Source organism: Oryx dammah, unplaced genomic scaffold (genome assembly GCF_014754425.2).
Source record: "Oryx dammah isolate SB20612 unplaced genomic scaffold, SCBI_Odam_1.1 HiC_scaffold_24, whole genome shotgun sequence".
NCBI lineage: Eukaryota > Metazoa > Chordata > Mammalia > Artiodactyla > Bovidae > Oryx > Oryx dammah.
Window position 1 is genome coordinate 28,281,681 of NW_024070208.1, and position 21,486 is coordinate 28,303,166.

The 21,486-nt window shown below is 34.4% G+C and overlaps 1 protein-coding gene across 6 annotated transcripts in view; it reads right to left on the minus strand.

The window, feature by feature from the left end:
- Nucleotides 1–1,332: 1,332 nt before the first annotated feature.
- PDS5B (PDS5 cohesin associated factor B) overlaps nucleotides 1,333–21,486 on the minus strand; it is a 184,831-nt gene continuing 164,677 nt past the window's right edge. Inside the window, exons 27-35 of one of the 6 annotated variants that reach the window (XM_040267107.1) lie at nucleotides 20,257–20,389; nucleotides 19,817–19,936; nucleotides 18,525–18,587; nucleotides 17,814–17,959; nucleotides 16,197–16,296; nucleotides 9,119–9,558; nucleotides 8,918–9,025; nucleotides 5,702–5,840; nucleotides 1,333–4,312 (exon numbers count right to left, since the gene is read on the minus strand). In XM_040267107.1, coding sequence (XP_040123041.1) covers nucleotides 4,277–4,312; nucleotides 5,702–5,840; nucleotides 8,918–9,025; nucleotides 9,119–9,558; nucleotides 16,197–16,296; nucleotides 17,814–17,959; nucleotides 18,525–18,587; nucleotides 19,817–19,936; nucleotides 20,257–20,389 — 1,285 coding nt within the window. In that variant the 3' untranslated portion in view covers nucleotides 1,333–4,276. Of the gene's footprint in view, nucleotides 4,313–5,701; nucleotides 5,841–8,917; nucleotides 9,029–9,118; nucleotides 9,559–16,190; nucleotides 16,297–17,813; nucleotides 17,960–18,524; nucleotides 18,588–19,816; nucleotides 19,937–20,256; nucleotides 20,390–21,486 lie in introns of all 6 variants that reach the window. The other 5 variants (XM_040267106.1, XM_040267104.1, XM_040267105.1 and 2 more) reach the window with 5 other exon arrangements.

Below are 21,486 nucleotides of genomic sequence, written 5' to 3' on the forward strand. Positions count from 1 at the left end.
GCCCCAGACCTGCTTATATTACATAAGCAATACTAAAAGTTCTTCAGGCTGAAGGAAAATGAAGTAAGCGGAAGCACAGAACTATCCAAATTAAAAAAAAAAAAAAGAGAGAGAGAAAATTATGGGTAAACAAGTAAGAACACTGATTATTGAAAGCACTGATATTCTGACATTTAAAACCAAAAAATATATCAAAAATATAGAACAAAAAGTAGAGGCACAGCAAATGAAGCTGAACTGTTTTCAACTTCTTGCCTTGTTCATAAGGTTATAAAAACATTAATACAGGGTAGACTATAATAAGTAAAATATAGATATTGTAATCTGCAGGTTGACCACTGAAATAACAACACAATCAGGTGTAACTAAAAAGCTAGTAAAAGAGATAATATACCAAGAAGTACTTTACTGAGCCAAAAGAAGGTAGGAAAAGGAGAACATAAAGGAATGAAGAAAAAAATGGCAAAAAGAGAAAGTACCAAAAAAGCTAGCATATCAGTGATTAAACAAAAATAAGTAGCCTTAACACTCTGATTAAAAAACAAAGATTCTAAGATTGGATAAAAGAACAAGACCAAAGGATAAAATGTTTATATAATACACCCTTTTAAACAAACAGGTTGAAAATAACAAGACAGAAGTTCTGTCATGCAAAGAATAGTTACAACAAAACTGGTAATGGCTGTTTCGATTATCAAAGCCAGCATGATGTATTCATACAGACAACAAGTGACATTTAATTAGAAAAGTGTCCACTTCACCATAAAAATGTAACGATCCTAAATTTTACTGAATAACATAGCTTCCAAGTGTATAAAACAGCTTCTCCTCCAATCATTTCTACTCTCTATCCAATTTGTCCTTTTCTAATCTCTACACTTTCTACCATATGATATAATATTAAATACTGCTTATTGTTTTCCTTATTCCCCCACCTCTCTGTGGAGGACGTGAGCTCCGCAAGGGCAGAGACTTACTATCCTGATCACACTTTTGTAACCAGCCTAGCACATAGTAGGAATTCAATAAATATTTGCTGAACACATTAACAAAACCGCCACTACATTTCTTGGTGCTTACTTTTGAAGTTGATACATTTCTTTTCTTCAGTTATGCAATCATTTAAATAATACCTAGTAAATCTCTGTTGGCCAAGATTTTGCATGAGAAGTTCAAACAAAAAGTTTGAAAAATGTTACTAGGAAATACACTTTTCTCTTCATGAACCAAAGGCTCCAAAAGTAAAAATCATTAAAATATGACCTCCTCCACTTAGTAAACATTTAAATATAAATGTATATAGATTCACATAAATAAAATAATACAATTATATATTAGCTTCCATGTTTATTCAACTTCACAGAAAATCCAAAAATGTGTCTGAAAATTGGTTATCTACCTAAATACCAATTGTTCATTATGGTGACATAATACTATATGGTAGGGGACATATGCCTAAGTTAAACAAATTCTTAAATTCCTGACATTCTTTAAGTGGGCAAAAGGAAATCTTAAAAATCAAACTTAACAAGTTGTAAGAAAATACAGAAAGTAATTTAACCTTTAATGCCTGGAACAAGTTTTACAGCCACATCTATAATTTACATATACAGTGGAGATCACTGAAAAAGCTTCCTGTTGCACTGCAGCAAGAAATTTTATTATAATGTAGATTAAACAGATTTGCTACAGAGTGCAGCAAGATAACCTCACTGAAGAATCGTAAGATTTTCATAGTGGAACTTGTTACAATGAGTTAAATATTTTCTTAATTTTATACAGTACATATTTTCAAAATGAACATTATCACTGAAGAGTTTGCTAACCACGGTTAGCAATTAATGTTTTACACATACTTAATTTTACTTTAGTTATAGTATGTGGCTCTCCAAATGTTAGTACATGAAATGTTAAGTTTAAACATAATAATAAGATAATCCCCTAAGATTACTCAGGACATTAAAACTTTGATCATTATTGCACCTATTTTTCTACAGAAAAATGGAAAATTTACATTGTAATCCTCCCAAAAAGTGAACAGACAAGTTATAAAATCACAGACTCACTGGCTTGAACAAAATCTACAATGAGCATTTTGTGTGAACTAATGTACAGAATTAAATGTGCAATGAAATTTGGTTAACTATGATCATGCAAATAAAAATCCTCCACAATCATTTTTTCATTATGTTTTATAAAATGGTCTTAAGGATATACTTCCATAAACATTTCTGGTGCAATTTAGTCAAAGACAAAAATACAAAGCTATCCCTTATTCTTTATTTTATAGATTTAAAAACATGCCTTTGTACTGCTGAAATAGAAATAGCGTGTTTGGGAGAATTGAGCTAATGACACGTTTAAAAACCAGCTGTATATTGGTCCAACGTTAGCTGCCTTGATATATAGCAGCCTCCCATTATCACTGGTGTCAGTACTGTTATAAATGAAGAATAGTTAAATATTGAGAGATTAAGACACAATTCAAAACTATTTTTTTTAAATAAAAGGCCCTTTCATAAACATGAAGAAATTTTTAAAAGAAAAATAATCACATCAATTGTGAGTATACACTGGAAAATAGTAAACGTCATTTTCCAAAATAGTAGTTTCTTTATTATATCCCCCATCTATTATAACCAATCTTGGAAATATACCTTAAACATAATGGTATATTTAAATGAAAATGCTCCATTATTCACTGTGATAAATAAGTTAGAATACGATTTTCTTTTCTGATGGTAACCATGAAAAAAATGAAAGAACAGCACCTGAAATACTAAAATGAATTTAGGTAAGCATTAAGTCATACCCTATATGTTTTGGTTGAAAATACAGTTCATAAAACTGTATAAAGGATACTGCCTTTGTTTCTATATTTTGTAGATTACAACAAAGAAAAGAAGAAAGATATGCTCTAAACCCAAATAAATTTCCACTTCTCTCAATCTGGACAAGTGGAATTTCATTCAAAGTTCATAAGACTGTGGTACCTACAGTAGCTCATATAGTTGGATATATCACTCCCACCCTGCCCCTCCCCCCCCAAAACAATTTTTGGCTCCAAAATAAAGTACAATAATAAACTCTTGATGAAAAACTATGTTATGGGGCAATCTATCATATACTATGGCTAAATATGAATTTACAGAAAAGAGCACATCCCATTTTCAGCACTTTTTTTTCCATAAACATGCAACTCACTATAAAATACAAAACACTTGCTTTCAAGAACAGCTTTATAAAGACACACTGCATCAATAAAATTTTTTTCTTTCTGATTAACTTTATACTGTTATGGAGAACTGAAACATTTCTAATGTGTATATATCAGATTTTATATTATAGTGTAATAATTTGCATTTTCTGAACATAATGTTCAAGAGGAAGTATCTATACACAATAACATTCTAGACTATCAGAAACTAATTCAAATTACAGAATTTTATTGATACAGTAGATTAATAAAAACTGAAAAGGGATGATAAAACGGGATAAAGAATTCAGTATGTTATTTTAATAACACACTCTTTAAAATTAAAATATTTTAAATCTTTTTAAAATTTTCATTCCCATGACAGGCCAGAAAATTCTGGGACCAATACTGAGGTGTAAAATAATCAAACAACTTCAGGACTGTTTCACCATTTGTGTGGCGTCCTCCCATCAGAGGCATGATTCAGGTGTGATGGCAGACCACTTAGCACCTCTGCAGATGAAGGATGCCTGGGAGTAAACACCAGCTAAGAGACGTACGGGAAAGAGAGCATTTCAACTCTCCAACAAACAGTGACATCAAGAAAATGACACCATTTGTTGAAAAAAAATTTTTTTCACAGTAAATTGCAGAGAATACAAATACAAACACTGACAGATTACTGCTTAAGATCTATCCTAACAAACTCTTTTCAAATCAATAGATCCAATAAACAGCTGGGCACTGTCAGTTTAAAGCCGCAGATAAAAGCTATACAAGCACTTTAGAAGTCAGAAACATTAAAAAAAAAAAAAGAAAAAATATATTTACAAGTTTCTTCCTTAGTTTATGTCTACATAGCCATCGCACATTAGACTCTTTCATAAGACTCCATAGTCAACATTGTCACCATGCGCATGGCTAAAGCGTGTGGCCACAGATACATGAGGTCATCAGAGTAAGGTCCAACTGTCCACTCTTCAGCAGTCCCATTTTGTGCATCAAAGGCTTTACTCAGCCTGAAGCTTGACAACCATTTTTTCCAAAGCTCTCACACAGAAAGTTATTAATGGCATCTGTTCATCGCCTTTCTCTTTTAGAACCTCGCCGCCGCACCTTGAAAGAAACATCAACAGGTGTAATTACCATTGTTTTATAACCAATTATTATTCTTAACATGTTCCTGATAGTCCTTTCTTAAAATCTTTCTCCTACATTAACTTTCAGCCTTAGCATCACATACATGAATGCTCATAAAGAGCCTTTCCCAGGATTACCAAAAGAGAAAATATTTTACTTTTCTGTTTAATAATTTTAAAGAGAAATGAACAGAAGTCAATGTCAACGGCATAAAACAATGACAAATATCACCATGTTATTTATGTGTCTGTAATAAAGGAAAACATCTGATATTTATGAACTTAGGCTTATAGCTACCTTTCTCAGAAATTACCTATTGAGTTTGGATCATAGTAACTATCAAAAAGATATAAAAAAATGTGGCAAGTACTAATGAAAGCATAAAATTTCAGATAAAATAAGTTTAGTATTATCAAGAGGAACACAAACAGAACAGGATTTTAATGTAATTAACTTATAGTTTAGTTTTCCTTTAATGAAGCCATCAGTTACTATGTACTCATCAGCCTTATTTTTATACCTTCCCCCCATAAAAACCCTTTACAAGCCAAACTACTTTGAGACCATAATTCAACATATTTTTTTCCTCTGGTCTTCAACTAATTCAGATAAATGAATCCTGATGCAGACAGAGGTGCTGATTATATTAAATCAGACAGACAGGCAGGGGTCAACTCTGGGGCTTGATCACAGGACACACGTTTCTCAAACAAAAAACTGAAACTAGCTGAGCTGATCCACAGATTCAGCATGAATATTAGCAACACACAGCTCTTACTTAGACACATCAATTGTATGTCTTCCAAAGAGAAAAATCGGAGATGTGACAGGCAGCCATTCATTATTTTAAAAAGTATCTTAGGAGGCATCACATTCCTACTTTTGTGAAAGAAAGGTCTATTGCCAATTTTTATGAATTCCAAACACTAATTTTATTTGAAGACATGACTTTATTCTACATGACTGACTAAATTCTAGTTGCTACTGAGAAACTCAAACAAAAAACTTATATGAAATATTACCAAGAGTATATGTGACAGATACTGGGAAAACTTAGGTGCATGCAGTGTCATCCTGAGACTATCACTTGCTCTTCTCCGTATTCAGTTGTACACTGGACATTTACACTTTCACTAGGCTATGTCTATTATTCTCACTTGGTTTCAGGTTTTCATAAATGATATTTTCTCCACAATCTAAGCTGATAGATGAACTAACACACTATAAACAAATGAAAAAATATATACATGAATATTCAGAATTATTAAGTAAGAGCAAGTGCTAAAAGAATCTGACCACTTATCAACTCTAATTCTACTGAATACATTCCATACTATAACACATGGCACTTTAAAAAACACATACATTTACTGTAGAGACTTCATCTTCTTCTGTTTCTTCCTGTGGATTTTCATCATTGACAGGAGAGCTACCCTGAAACACATCTATTTCTTCACTTGAGTCATTTTCTTTAGTAGCTGCTTGTTTAGAGCGTCCTACACGGCTAGAGTAAAACACAGGTAAAATAAAATGAACATTGTGATCTTTAAGTGGTAGTTTACCTTCGTAATAGGGCTTCCCTAGTATACCACTCAGCTGGTTAAGAATCTGCCTGGAAGGCAGGAGAATCAGGGGTTTGATTCCTGGGTTGGAAAGATCCCCTGGAGAAGGGACAGGCTACCCACTCCAGAATTCTTGAGCTTCCTTGGTGGCTCAGACGGTAAAGATGAATGAATGCAGGAGACCTGGGTTCAATTCCTGGGTTAGGAAGATCCCCTGGAGAAGGAAACAGCTACCCCTCCAGCATTCTGGCCTGGAGAATTGCCATGGACTCCATGGGGTCACGAAGAGTCGGAAATGAATGAGCAACTTTCACTTTCTACTTCACTTCACAAGAGGAAATGCTTTAAATACTTCATAGACTTTCCTTTATTATCATTTTTACCCTCCATTACCGTGTAAGCCAAGAAATATTTTTCTTACATTCTAAACCCTAAACCAGTATTTAACCCTAGATTGTTACATATAAAAAGATCTAACAAATAACAAAAGTCAGGGTGACTGAAACCAACACCATAAAGGATTTTAAAATATAACCCAAAGTCTACTCTTCCTTTTATCTTTCCCAAGTCTGTAAAAGGCATCTATGTCTACTGAGTTGCTCAAACCAGAAAATTTAGTCTTCCTTAATAGCGTGCAATTCTGTCTGACCCAAAGACTCTACTTGTAAAGAAATCTCAAATCCATTCACTCTCTCCATCTTCACTGTTACATCATACATATGTCTAAACCATTCTCATCTCTTGCCTCTAAGTAATCTTTTAAAAATGTAAAACAGCTGATGTCACGCCCCTGAGAGAGGCCCCTACTGTACTTAGAGTAACTGCATTAACCTCCTTGATAAGTACATAAGGATCTTTAGACTGGCCTTGCCCACTTGCAGTTCTCATCTCTTTCTATACCCCAATTCCCTGAAACTGCAATACAGCAAAAACTTTGCCTTCCTTCGGCTCTCTGAATTTGTCAAGATTTTTCCCACTTCAGCACCTTCCAAAACAAGGTCCCCTCCACTTGAAATGTTCCTCTCCCTACTCTCTAGAAGTCTAACTCCTACTGTTCTCAAGGAATCAACTTGAGGAATCAACTTGTTCTCAAGGAATCAACTTTCCAAAGAGAAAACTTCCCCAGTTCCCCAGCCCTCTCGTTACACTCTCTTACAGCACCCTAACTTTGTCCTCCAAGGTACATTTCACAACTTATTATTTCACATTCATGTGTGATTATTTAATAACTAAATTCCCTTTTAGATCCTAAGTACTATAAGGATGTCTGTTTTCTGTCACTATATTCCTTAGCACCTAGTACTCTCTGATACATAGAAGACACTCAAAAATATGTAACAGATACCACCATTTAATTAAACGTATATATCTGTTGGTATTTAATTTAGAATTTCCTCATCATTTCTATAAGCAATTGAATATACATACTGTTTAATCTGTACTGAAACCAATTTACTCAAATTTACTTACTTCAGTTTTTCAGAATTAACAGAAGAAAATACAGGGAAAATAATATAATCTTGCTCAATTCCGCTAAGATCAGAACAAGAAAATAAGCAAATAGTAACATATGTGATCATACTACCTCTAAAGAGGGGCTTTCCAGTAAAAAGAAGTTAGGCTGTTAAGATAGGACATAGACTCTCTCTCTCTCTCTCTGTTGATTTTTTTAACAGAAAATACTTGCTTCATTAAAAATATTCCCATGAGGAGGACTTGTGTAATTTTACAAGATAACATGATAATCATATAAGCCCTTAATTTTATGATGCCCCAATATAAATTAAAGTTACAAGCATGAAAGATATTTACCCTGTTATTTTGTTATAAAATTAATCATCGAAATTAAAGCTATCTTAGGAATTTTTTTTTAAACAGTGATTTTTCCATGGTTGAATACAAACACATTTATAAAGCTGCCACAAAAATGTACTTACCTTTACTTTTTACGTGAAGGAAAAATTAAATGGAAAAAGGTGGGAAGTACTGGCTAGACACTCAGTAACTTTTCCCATGGAATACAAAGCAACAGGAAACTATGAACTGAGTGTTTAACCAAGGTGTGCTGGCAACTCTGAAAAGTCAAGCCACTGAAGTATGGGATTACTTTCAGAAAAACTGTAAAATTTCGAACAGACAACACGCTACTCTGTTTTTGCTTTAAATGAGAAAAAAAAGTGCCAAATTTACAAATTACAACATTGATGCCCCTGCCACTTGAATAATTTTGGACAGATTTGTTACTGTAACTCTCCTATAAACATGTACTTGTGTGAACATCCAAAACTATCTATATGTAGATACAGATGTGTTAATTTAATTAGAAAACAATATCAAGACATCAAAAGCTTGAGATCACTATGTGATAATTTCCACCAACGTACTTAGGAAAAATGATGCCTGTTACTTTCCTACACTGATCAAAGAATGAAAGCAAAAGTGTATAAGCTATTTTTTTAAAGCTGCTGAGGAAAGATGGAAAACCTGTGGTGTGGAGTAACAAGAAAATGTGATCTATGCATGATTATTTAAAGATACGCCATCATCTCTTTAGGTACCATAAAGTGTGTACTGGAAATAATAAACTATTTGGTATTTGTTTATAACCATTTCTCTAAAGCCTATAAAAATGTACAAATGTCACCAAAGGATGATTGGGATATCAATCACCTAGGTAAGTTTACAAAAATAATTATCTTACCTAGTATAATGGGCTAAATATATGGGTGGCTCAGACAGTAAAGAATTTGCCTGCAGTGTAGGAGATCTGATTCGATTCTTAGGTCAGGAAGATCTCCTGGAGAAGGGAATGGCAACCCACTCCAGGATTCTTGCCTGGAGAATTCTTCCTTGGAGAATGGACAAGGGAGCCTGGTAGGCTACAGTCCAGGGGGTCACGAAGAGCTGGACACGACTGAGCAACGAACACTTTCACTATGTATTGTTATACTTAGAAATTTATGAACTCTTGCAAAATAATTTGAAACTGGTTTGAAACTTAATATTATTTACAACTTACACATTTTTGGGGGGTTGTGATGGTGATGGTGTTTTTGATGGTCTTCCTCGTCCTTTCTGTGGTATGGACTGTGTGGATTCAACTGCACTAGTTTCAGGAGACTCTGCTCTGCTTTGGGGAAGACCCAGATGCAGACAGCATCAAGTTATGATTTACAGTACAATAACTGAATGCATGCAGTTCAGAGTGGCACACACTTACCTCTGCTGTGCTCTCCTTGAAGGCCGGTGCTGTTTACTTTTTGACTTCTGCTCTGTGTTTCCACTTTGTCTTTCTTCTTCCTCCTCCTCTTCTGCTGTTGAAGGTCCAGATTTTTTTTTGCTTCCTTTTTTGGATGTTTTCATCGTTGGCTCTTCTTTGGGTGTACCCCCACCAAGAGGTTTTGGTGGTCGGCCTCGTTTACCTTTTTTTGGTGGACTGTTCTGTTCATCCTCATTTTCTAGTATATCTTCTTTGAGCCTCTTTTCCTCAGGCCACTGCTGTTCGTCTGACTCTGAAGCTGTATGGCCTCTCTTTCGTCCACGCTGACTGCCTTTAGGTTTCTGTTCCTGTACCAACTTGGAAAGGTCATCCATGCCTAATTTCTCTTCCGAATCTGTTACAGGTGTCTTTTTCCGGCTTCTAGGTTTGTCCAATTCAGACTAGGAATAAAAGCCACGATTTCAAATATAAAACTTAGTATACATTATTAGTGTGTGTGTGTGTGTATATATATATATGTATGTTCAAGAATAAACAAATGAACAAAATCTGTTATCTACTTTAGTTATAAGAATGTACCTAATAAGGTCTAGAGGTCTTAAGCATGTCGGAACCATAACTACCTACTTGCTTTTATTAACAATTTTCTAATATAAAACATAATCTGGGGGTAAGAGGGTAAATTTTTATTCTTACTCAAGCTAAAGAGCCTCAGATGAAACCTCTCAGTAGATGAATAGATGATAAATTTTTGATGAGCTAGTCCATTAAAAAGAACATTCTAAATTCAACAGTTAAAAGGAGTCATAGTTCAGTACTCATTATGAAGAACTGCAGTTGTTTCTTATTAGTATCTGCTGTCTCTACCAAGTTTTAATTGGCAACTTACTTTCAAATATTTCACAAATGTCTATACTGTTTCAGTAATAAAATCAATATATTTTCTTGAAAAAAAAAAAAATCCACTTGATCTACTAAAAAAAAAGAAAAAAAAGCCAAATTCAATGCTTAAATAATAGACAACTACACTGAGTATAGTGCATCTGTATTTGACAGTCAATTTAAGTAATCCTAATTTTACCACTCAGTGTATAAAATAAGACATAAATATTAACTATGTAATGCATAATGCATACACATCATAAAAGAACTATTTTATTTCATAAGTGGAGGTTGCAAGATACAAAAGTTAAACATATTCATCATTTATTAAAAATTCTGAAAACATTTCTGAATCAAAGATATCACTTCTTCCCAGATACAACAATACAAAAATCAGTGACTTTCAAATTTAACATAAAATCCCAGTCTACAGTCACAGAACTTAAGCCTTGACTTGTAGATTCTTTAAAGAAATTCTTCAAAGAAACAAGGAAGAGTTATGTATGAATTTGTAATTTTCTCCATAGGTTTGAAGAAGTGAAGTGAAGTTGCTCAGTCGTGTCCGACTCTTTGTGACTCCATGGACTGTAGCCCACCAGGCTCCCCTGTTCATGGGATTTTCCAGGCAATTGTACTGGAGTGGGTTGCCATTACCTTCTCCAGTGGATCTTTCTGACCCAGGGATCGAACCCGGGTCTCCCACATCATAGACAGACACTTTACTGTCTGAGCCATGTTTGTAGTACTAAGTTAATTTCCAAATGGTTTGTTCCACTTTACATTCTTAAAACATCAGTGACTACAAAAACTATCAATTACTTATAATTCTTCACATGTTTAATTAGTCATTTGTGTTTCCTATCTATGAACTGCCTAATTATGCCCCTTGTCTGTTTACTGGAGTTTGAGTTTTAATCTACAATACTCTACACTTTCGTGTATATGTCGTGTATAACAAACAAATATTCCTGTTTGTTGCGAACTGAATTGTGTCCCCACAAAATTCACAAGCTGAAGTATTCTGATATTCTTTGGATATGGGATCTTTGGGAGGTAATTCTAAAGTCATGAGGTTAGGGCCCTCATGATGGGATTAGTTTTCTTAGGAAAAGAGACACCAGAGAGATCCCACTGTCTCTCTCCACCAGCTTGTTGTTGTTCAGTTGCTCAGTCATGTCCGACTCTTTGCGACCCTGTGAACAGCAGCACGCTGGGATTCCCTGTCCTTCACCATCTCCAGAAGTTTGCTCAAACTCATATCCTCTTACCACTGGTAAGAACACAGTAAGAAAGGAGGGTGTGTGAGGGTGTATGTGTCTTCAGTCATGCCCAACTCACTGTGACCACATGGACAGTAACCCACCACACTGGTCTGTCCATGTCATTTTCCAGGCGGGAATATTGGAGTGGGTTGCCATTTCCTACTTCAGAGGGTCTTCCCAAACCCAGGGAAGCCATCTGCAAACCAGGAACAGAGATGCCATCAGCAACTGGACTGGCCCACACTTTGATCTTGGACATTCCAACCTCCAGAAATATGAGAAAATTTGTGTTGTTCAAACCTTCCAGTCTATGGTGTATTGTTATGGTAGCCTGAACAGACTAACACAGTATCATATCTTGTTTTAGAATAGGATGTGAGTTGAGGTTCTAAACTGTTTTACCTACTCCCACTGCCAAAGATACATCTAATCACTTCAATGATATACTATGCTTCCTTTACTTTGTATTATTTTTCAAAAACAGTAATGCTTCTAGGTATTAGTAAAATACTATGCAACAAAAGCATGGTATCTTACTAATTATAACTAAGTATGTTTGTGTTTGGTTGGGCTGATTTTATCATTACTCCTTCTTTGCATCCATTTATTCTACCCTTGAGCTTCCTTGGTGACTCAGTGGTAAAATACACCTGCTAATGCAGGAAGACACAGGTTTGATATCTAGTCTGGAAAGATCCCCTGAGAAGGAAAGGAAAACCCAGTCCAGAATTCTTGGGAATATTGGAAATCCTGGGAAATCCCACGGACAGAGGAGACTGGGTGGGGGGTGGGGTGGCTATGGCCATGGTGTCACAAAGAGTTGGACACAACTTGGCAGCTAAACAACATTCTTCACCGTGGACTTAAAATCACACTGGAATTTTACAATGATATTTTCACTTAGAACTGTCATTTTTTAAAATTCCTTTATCCCATGAAAGAATATGGCATGTCCTCTCTCTCTTCTATATTTCTCAGTTTTAATGTTTTCTCCATATAGGTTCCTCCTACTTCTTTTTAAGGTTATGTTTAGATCCCTCTAATTTCACTGTAACAGTTATTGCTGTAAAGTAAATCTCTCCCCTAGTGTCTATCTGATATAAAGTAAAATAACCAGAGTAAAGTTAGTTATATATATACATACAAACATACATCTACCATGCTAAATTTAGTTTCTCTACTGCTTCCCCTTATTTTTTTTAAGAGCATAAAAATAAATGTCTCTTCTTTTTCATTGTCATACTTTTGGTTCCTATTTCATGTCTTTCAGAAGTGGCCAAATATTCTAGAACAATAACAGTGGTGATAACTGGTTGTTTGTTTTGTTCCTGATTTTTAATAAAAATGCTTCAAGTATTTTGCCTTTAAGAATAATAATTTTGACCAAATCACTGACTACTGATTTAAACAGATAAAACTTTTAGCATATAATGAAGTACGTTTCTACCATTAATTTACAAAGAGTTCACTCATTTGCCAAGAATGAAATTTTATTTATATTTGCTTGACACAATTTGAGATTATCTTGTTAGCATCTTTTATTTAGGATGTTGACTTGCTATATAAAAAGATCTTTTAGCATTTAAATTATCCTTGTATTCTGGGAAGAAAAAAGACATATAAATGTTTGGTTTTAATTTGTTACTATTTTTCTAGAGTTTTGAACATAAAAACTGTCATTACTTAGAGAAGAAAAATATTAACATAAACTAAAGTTTCCAATTATAAATATTACAATTCATTTTGACGTCCAAAGATCTGAAAAAAAATGGCTGAAATCTTAATGTTTTGGAAAAGGCTGGTGGTAAAAAGGAAATTCAATGTCTGTTTTCTTGACAGTATCATAAAATAATCTAGCTTCCTAAAGCACTAAATTCTCTAATTTTTCATTTGTACTGTACTGTTTTCAGAACAAAGTGGGTATAAAATTGACATTAGAAGTAAGAAATGGGGAAAATGTTAATTGTAAAACTAAATTATTATTGTTCAGTTGCTAAGTCATGTCCAATTCTTTGCGATCACTGTCTTCACTATCTCCTGGAGTTTACTTAAATTCATGTCCATTGAGTTGGTTATGCCATCCAACCATTTCATCCTCTGTTGTCCCCTTTTCCTCCTGTTCTCATTCTTTCCCAGCATCAGAGTCTTTTCAAATGGGTCAGTTCTTTGCATCAGGTGGCTAAAGTATTGGAGTTTCTGTTTCAACATCAGTCCTTCAATATTCAGGACTGATTTCCTTTAGGATGGACTGGCTAGATCTCTTTGCAGCCAAGGGACGCTCAAGAATCCCAACTATTGTGGTTCTCCAACACCACAGCTCAAAAGCATCAATTCTTTGGCGCTCAGCCTTCTTCATGGTCCAAGTCTCACATCCATACATGACTACTGGAAAAACCATAGCTTTGACTATATGGACCTTTGTTGGCAAAGTGATGTCTCTGCTTTTTAATACATTGTCCAGGTTTGTCATAGCTTTTCTTCCAAGGAACAAGTATTTGGAGCCCAAGAAAATAAAAATAAGTCACTGTTCCCATTTTTTTCCCATTTATTTGCCATGAAGACTGGATGCCATGATCTTAGTTTTTTGAATGTTGAGTTTTAAGCCAGGTTTTTCACTCTCCTCTTTCACCCTTGTCAAGAGGCTCTTTAGTTCCTCTTCACTTTCTGCTGTTAGGGCGGTATATCATCTCCATATGAGGTTGTTATTTCTCCTGGCCATCTTGATTCCAGCTTGTGATGCATCAAGCCTGGCATTTTGCATGATGTACTCCGCATAAAACTTAAAAAAGCAGGGTGACAATATACAGCCTTGTCATACTCCTTTCCCAACTCTGAACTAGTCCACTGTTCCCATGTTTGATCTAACTGTAGCTTCTTGTCCTGTATACAGGGTTTTCAGGACAGGTAAGGTGGGCTGATATTCCAATTTCTTTTAAGAATTTTCCAGTTTGTTGTGATCCACACAATCAAAGGATTTAACACAGTCAGTGAAGCAGAAGTAGATGTTTTTTAGGAATTTCCTTGCTTTTTCTATGATCCAACAGATGTTGGCAATTTGATCCCTGGTTCCTCTGCCTTTTCTAAATCCAGCTTGTATATCTGGAAGTTCTAGGTTCACACTCTGCTGAAGTCTAATAGGATTTTGAGCATTCCCTTGCTAGCATATGAAATGAGCACAACTGTATGGTAGTTTGAACATTCTTTAGCACTGGAATGAAAACTGACCATTTGCAGTCTGTGGCCATATTTAATATAAACGTACATGAACAATAATCCCTTTGCAGTGAAATTTCAATGTGAAGCTGGTAATATACAAAAAAGACGATACTTTTCCACTGTCTATTGGTCTTTAAATTGAACTTCTGTCTCCTAATGTCAACTCTCTAAAGACATTTCAGTTGGAACAAGCTTATTAATAAGGTGCTTCTGAAAATGGATGCAAAGTTACACAAAAGATGGCAAAGGCTTATTAACTACATGTATCAATCTCAAAAGCTTATAAATTCAGAACTGTTCTATGAAAACAAAGAGTTTATTCTGCATTGCTCCAAAATGTAGACTAGATATGGAATTTATAGGATAACAAAATATTAACCATGTTTTCTAATTTCTAAGAGCAGTATATGTGGGTGTGGGTAACCTACCTGAAGTTTCCAACAAATGGGAGAAATTACAGGCTTTCCACTTAAGGCATTTTCAAGCACATGGTAACTAACTCTCATAAATTATAAAGAAGGAATTTCTACACTAAGGGAGAGGTCAGATTAGAAGACATTAATAACTTTTCTCACTCAAGGATTCTTCTATAAATCCAGATAACAAGGTTCCTTTCTGGCTAAGCAATCTATTTTTAATTCTGCTTGGGTGAAATATTTAAACAGCCAATAATAATCAGAATTAATACTATAGTTAGGATTGAGTAAGAATTTTAGAGTTTTAAGTAGAAAGAGAAACAACTTGCTAAAATAATTTACTGGAGAAACCTGAAAAAAACTGAAAATCATTTAAACTTTGTGGGATATGTAAGTTTGGGTCACTGGAAGACAAGAAGTATAAGAACTATTTCAGAAAAAGCAATGTGTTTATTAATAATTTTTCCCTCTATTAATCAAGTAGATGAAAGCACATTAACTTTTACTATGATAATCATTAATAAAAACTATTAATCTTGATAACAATGAAACAGCAGCAACCACCACTCATTTGGGCTAATTCATTTATTCTGGTAAACCTTACCAGCACCTTATTAATTTCTAATAAAGAAATTAATTCAGGGAACCTAACAGGTTATTCAAGAAATGTTTAGAGCTAACCTAGAAAGTCAAAATGTACTCCATTATTAATGTCATTGGGTTGTGCTGGAATACATAACCACATTCTATATCCATACTAAAAATGCCAAATTGTCTTCAAATGATAATTATAAATTATGTCTATAACACATATCAGTATCACTGCTAGTAAGATTTAAAAACTAAACAAGGACTTTATGAAAACTGTAGCATTTCTAACATTCACTGGAATCGTATTTAGTAATTAAAGGCTCAGGAAATCAGCTAAGATGCAAGAACCTTTAAGAATTCTCATTCTAGTCTCTTCTCTAAGGCTAAGTCTAAACTCATTGTGTTTAAAGAAAAAGAAAACAAACACAAAAGCCACGCAGTTCTGAGTACAGAACAGGCATGTTTGAGTCCAAAGCTTTAAAGAATAAAGACTGCTTACCAGAATAAGACACATAAGAAATTCAATATACTTAAATTACATGGTAGAGGATAATTATAAACTCAAATTTGTGATTAAAACCACTGAAGTAAAATCATATGTCAAACTTGAAAGTAACACTCACTGGTTTCCGTGTAAAAATTATTATTTATATAGAAAGAATTACTATTATTGTACTTATTATAAAATCAAACGAAATATCTCACCCTTACAAGATCAGAGTCGTCTCTCTTGTCACTTTTTTTCCCCGGCAAAGGTGAAGACATTGTGTAATCTTCATTTTCACTGTGATCCATTTCAGAACTATCAAGCCTTTTAATACAGATATTTGTTATTATTATTACAATCAAACCTTAAAAGTTCTTCCTGTTCCCAGTGTAGCTTTATGAACAAAAAGTTTTATTCTTTCCAAAAAGTATCCATTTTATTTTCATGGTGGTTTAGTCCTTAAGTCATGTCTGACTCTCTTGCCATCCCATGGACTGTAGCCCACCAGCCTCTTCTGTCCATGAAATTCTCTTAGGCAAGAATACTGGAGAGGGTTGCCATTTCCTTCTCCAGGGACTCTTCCTGACTCAGGAATTGAACCCGGGTCTCCTGCATTGCAGGTAGATTCTTTACCAACTGAGCTGCAAGGGAAGCACTTTAATATATTTAATACCATTTTGGCTATTTTCCAACCTTCTCCCTTTTCATGCCTGCCTGAGATTACTATTAGCTGATTCTAGCTCCTCTTGGAGAAGGAAATGGCAATCCACTCCAGTGTTCTTGCTGGGAGAATCCCAGGGATGGCGGAGCCTGGTGGGCTGCCATCTATGGGGTCGCACAGAATCGGACACGACTGAAACAACTTAGCAGCAGCAGCAGCTCCTCTATTCTCCATCAGTAACCTATGTAATCTTCTAAAAGCACAAATTAGATCACTAGACTCTACTACATCTTCCAGTTTTACTTAAAAGTCAAACCAAATTCTTTACATTATCCACAAGGGCCAAACATAATCTGGCTACCTCTCAACTTCATCCTTGACCATTATTCTCTAATCCCTACTCTCCAAACAAAGTGATCTCTCACACACACCTAGCCCATTCCCTTAGAAAGAGTGCTGGTGAACAAAAAACAACACAACTCAGAAACTAAACAACAACAAAACAAAAATGCTAAAACTAGTTAAATTGTAAATTATTTTCCTTTTTTCTTTAGAAAATAAAAAATTGAAAGTACACAGTACAATTTGAAAGCACATTTTTAAACTTTTTTAAAACAAAAAAGTTATACACTTGTACAGTAAAAGAAATTCAAAACCACACCAGAGCATCTCCCTCCTTCACTAGATTACTGTATACACTATGAAGATGTTGAGTATTCTTCCTAAAACTTCTGATGCATGTATAAGTACATGTAAATACAAATGCTTCTTAAAACCCCAAAATACTTTACACTGTTCTATTCTTGTCTTTTCCACTCAATCACGTATTGTGGAAACTCTTCATATGAGCCCCTATGTTATTTTTTAAAGGACTATGTATTCCACTGTATAGATGAGCCGTAATTTAAAGGTTTACATTCACTGGGCACTAAGTTTGGAAACCAGTTTATGTCTAACAACAGATTGCCCCAAGAAGCTAAAATATGAAAGGATATGGAGTACTCATCTAAGTGAGTAAGCAAATACATTTACCTTGTAAATGGCTATCAGTGTTAAAATAGGAATGTACAGATATGCACTGACTTTCATTCACTGACATTAAAGGTAGAAGATGTTATTTTAGATCTCATAGCCTTGGTGGAGTCCTTAATGTAAAGCATGGTATTTCTTGTGTACTTACCTCCCTTTTACTCTTCCAGGAGAGCTTGGATTTGAGCTGCTGCTTGCATTGCTTACAGTTTCCATTCGTGATGATTTTGTCTGAGATTGTTTGCCTGCTGATGAAAGCGGCTTATTAACAGCTCCTAGAACATTCGTTGTTTTGGGCTGAAATGAAAAATGCATATCTTTTTCTATTTGATAAAAGCCAAAAGAAATTTAGATATAAAGAATCACAAATAACACCTGCCAAAGTATTTCCATATATAAATCATGAAAAGCCAGCCTATTCTTAAGCAAAATAAGAATTATAAACTGAGTATCACTTGAATAAATAAAAAACTGTATTAACAGAATAACAGTTAAGTTTCTAAGTTATCTATGTAAGAAGGCTTACACAGAAAGTGAGAACACAAAAAATGTATAGTCAACAATGAAAATTGACAATCAGACTCTTGCTAAGGAAGGACATGTCTTTTTACTTTAATACTACAGAATAAGAAATTTAAGAAAGACGATATCCAGGGTTTTACCATAAGCTAAAAAATATTTTCTATATCTCAATTATATCTATATAGTAAAAATAACTGTTTCTTACTAAATTGAAGATACTGAATATTTGTATTTTCTTTTGATACACCAATTTAAAAGTAATACAAAATAATATAATTATATCAACAGTCACACTAAAATAAACTACCACATAAAAATTAAAACAATTTTCAAAACATACTTTTCCAGGAGTGAAAAATGATTTCATTTCTGGAGGCAGATAATTTTTGGTGTTACTGAAGTTCTGGAAGCAAGGGAAAAGACACAGTCAATGACTTCTGAAACACTGTATCTACAAAGCAATTCAAAAGTCAACAAAGCTTAAATCAGAGCAGCTTCTGGACTTCCCTGGTGGCTCAGACGGTAAAGCGTCTGTCAACAATGCGGGAGACCTGGTCGGGAAGATCCACTGGAGAAGGAAATGGCAATCCACTCCAGTACTATTGCCTGGAAAATCCCATGGACAGAGGAGCCTGGTAGACTACAGTCCATGGGGTCACAAAGAGTCAGACATGGCTGAGTGACTTCACTTTCCTTTACTTTTCACTTTCCTTTTGTTTTAAAGTGCATTCATTATAAAATACATACTTATTGAAACTAAAAATCAGTTGAAACACAAAATTTCAGTCACTGATTTTAAATGCTGTAATAGCTAAAACTAACCTTGTACTAACTCTCATACTAACACAACATTTTTGAGCTCTAATATGCTAGAGCTGTAAGAGCACCTGAACAAAAACATGGTTATATAATAATACTCTCCAGGGAAGAGACCACATATATATATATATACTCTTTATCTTAATCACAAAAAAGTGAATGCCTAAATGCAGACAGTCCCTTTTTAGGTGAACCTACCAGGCCTGTTCCAATCTCTATACATTGGGGTTAAGATATTAACTGGTATTCTGCTTTAAAAAAAAAAAAAAAGGGTAATGACTGTTTTCCTCTCACTTAGATAGACTATAAACCTCCAGGAGATTCTTAAAAATACCTTTTTTAGATTAACACTATACTTGAGTTTTCTGAGAGTGGTTTGGGAAGATCCCTGTAATGCTGCCCAGGTATTAAGCCTGCTCCAATGTCAGTTCTCTGATTCTTTCAAACCAGTTAAAATTTCAAGGGCTTATAATTTCAGACTGTATCAGCATTCTCCTTCCCGTTTTGAATCAATGGCCATTAACTCGTTAATTTACCAGCTTTGATCACATTTTGGCCTGTGCTCTTAAGACTAGCATAAAACTCAGAAAACAATAAAAATTCTAGATAATTTTAACTCATTTCTGAAACTATTTGTGTCCTCCAGCTTGGCCCATATTCTGATCTTGAACATGGTTAAGATTCACGGCGACCTATCCCCATGACATAAGTAGTGGGTCAACTCTTGACACTGATTCTTCCTGATCTTCCCACAACCTAGTGGTGACAATACATTTTATTTCAACTTACACAAATAAATCCTAAAATAACTACCTTGTCAGGCTGGGTGAAAAAACGAGCCGGCAGTACTGGGTCTTTAGGAGATTCCAAACTATATGTGGTGCTTTTTGACATGATGATATTCATGGCAACATCACATACAGTATACAGTTTCTGCAATGGGTATTAAACAAAAAGAAAAAATCAGGTACTTAAGTTGGCAAACTAGAATCTGTGAATTAGGAGTAATTCCAGAACATGCATTTAGTACGCAGTTTTCAGGACAACAGTGTAAGTTAATATACTTATTCTATTATTGTAATTAGTTTACTAGTAACAGCATTACTACCATTCTCTACTAATTCTATATTAACACGAATACTACTATTTACTACTAGTAGAAAAGATTGATGCTGTCTACAGAAGTCTTATACCCTATGCTCAAATGCTTAAAGTCAATACAGAATCATAACTATTTACAAAGAATTACATACTTCATTCATTTTTGCATCATCTGGTCCTTGGGCATCTTTTGTTTGTTTAATATTTTCTACCATCTTTCTGATAAACGCATGACTATTATTTTCATTTTTAGCCATTAGTATTTCCAGAACAAACCAAAGACACCTAAAAAATACCAAGAAAAAAATTCACTATTAAATACAGATGTAATTCTAAATATAATGAACTCCAAGAGCAGAAAAAATTAAAAAGAAACAGCTAAAAATCAATAGAGAAAAAAAGTACGTCACATACATATTACAACGTATCAGCAAGGTAGGTATGAGTTCATAACATCCTTTCTCAAAGTCTCACTAATTTTCCTAGGTAGACAGAAAAGTTAAAAAGAAACAGAAATGGTATAAATAAAGCAGTGATCTTAATCCTGAGCTGTGGCAGGGATGGAGGGCTGCCTGAAGCAGTAACTGGGTCATAAAGTGAAGACTCTCATGTGCTAAGATTGACTGTGGTTCTGACTGCAGTCTTTAGGAAACGCAAACAACCATGAGAGTCTTCATCAATAAACTGAGGGAAAAGTCAGGGCTGACAACTTTACATACTAAAGGGAAAAAACAAGTTTCAGTACCTAAGTTTCAGGGTAATTATATTAAATTCTATGCAAGAAAAAAGTGAAAGTCCTTTGTCTCTGTATTATGCATACAGAATGGGACAGAGTGATCGTACAGAGGAGAAAATGGGAGAAGAGGGAAATGTGAAACAAGGCATCCTTCTAGAAGGGAAAAAAGTAACCTCTGAGACCGCAGGCATAGGTTACAGTTTCTTTTCTCTGACAGAAATGAGATCACTCAGGGCTGTACTAGAGCATTTATAAATACAGCCCCAAATATTTATTTCGTAAGTTTCAAGGAATATTTTATCATTAAAAAAAAAAAAAGTGTTCTGAGAAAGAGGAATGGCGAAAAGTTTTCCTTAGTGTAATCATACTAACACAGAATTCATTTGGGAAAACTAATTGCTTATTTTTTAAAACTAGAAACTATGGCAAAAAGAGGTCAAAAGCCTTTTCTCTTATCATGAGAAAATTACCAGTAATTTAATTTTATTCTCTTGAAGCACCACAAATACTTAACTATAAAATATTTCTATGAATCAAGAAACCAAGAGTTATTTTCCTTTAATAAGAAGCTAAAAGCATAAGAAATTAATTTATTCAAAACCAAAGAGGTCACCCTTTACTATAACAGAAATAAGATCTCATCTCT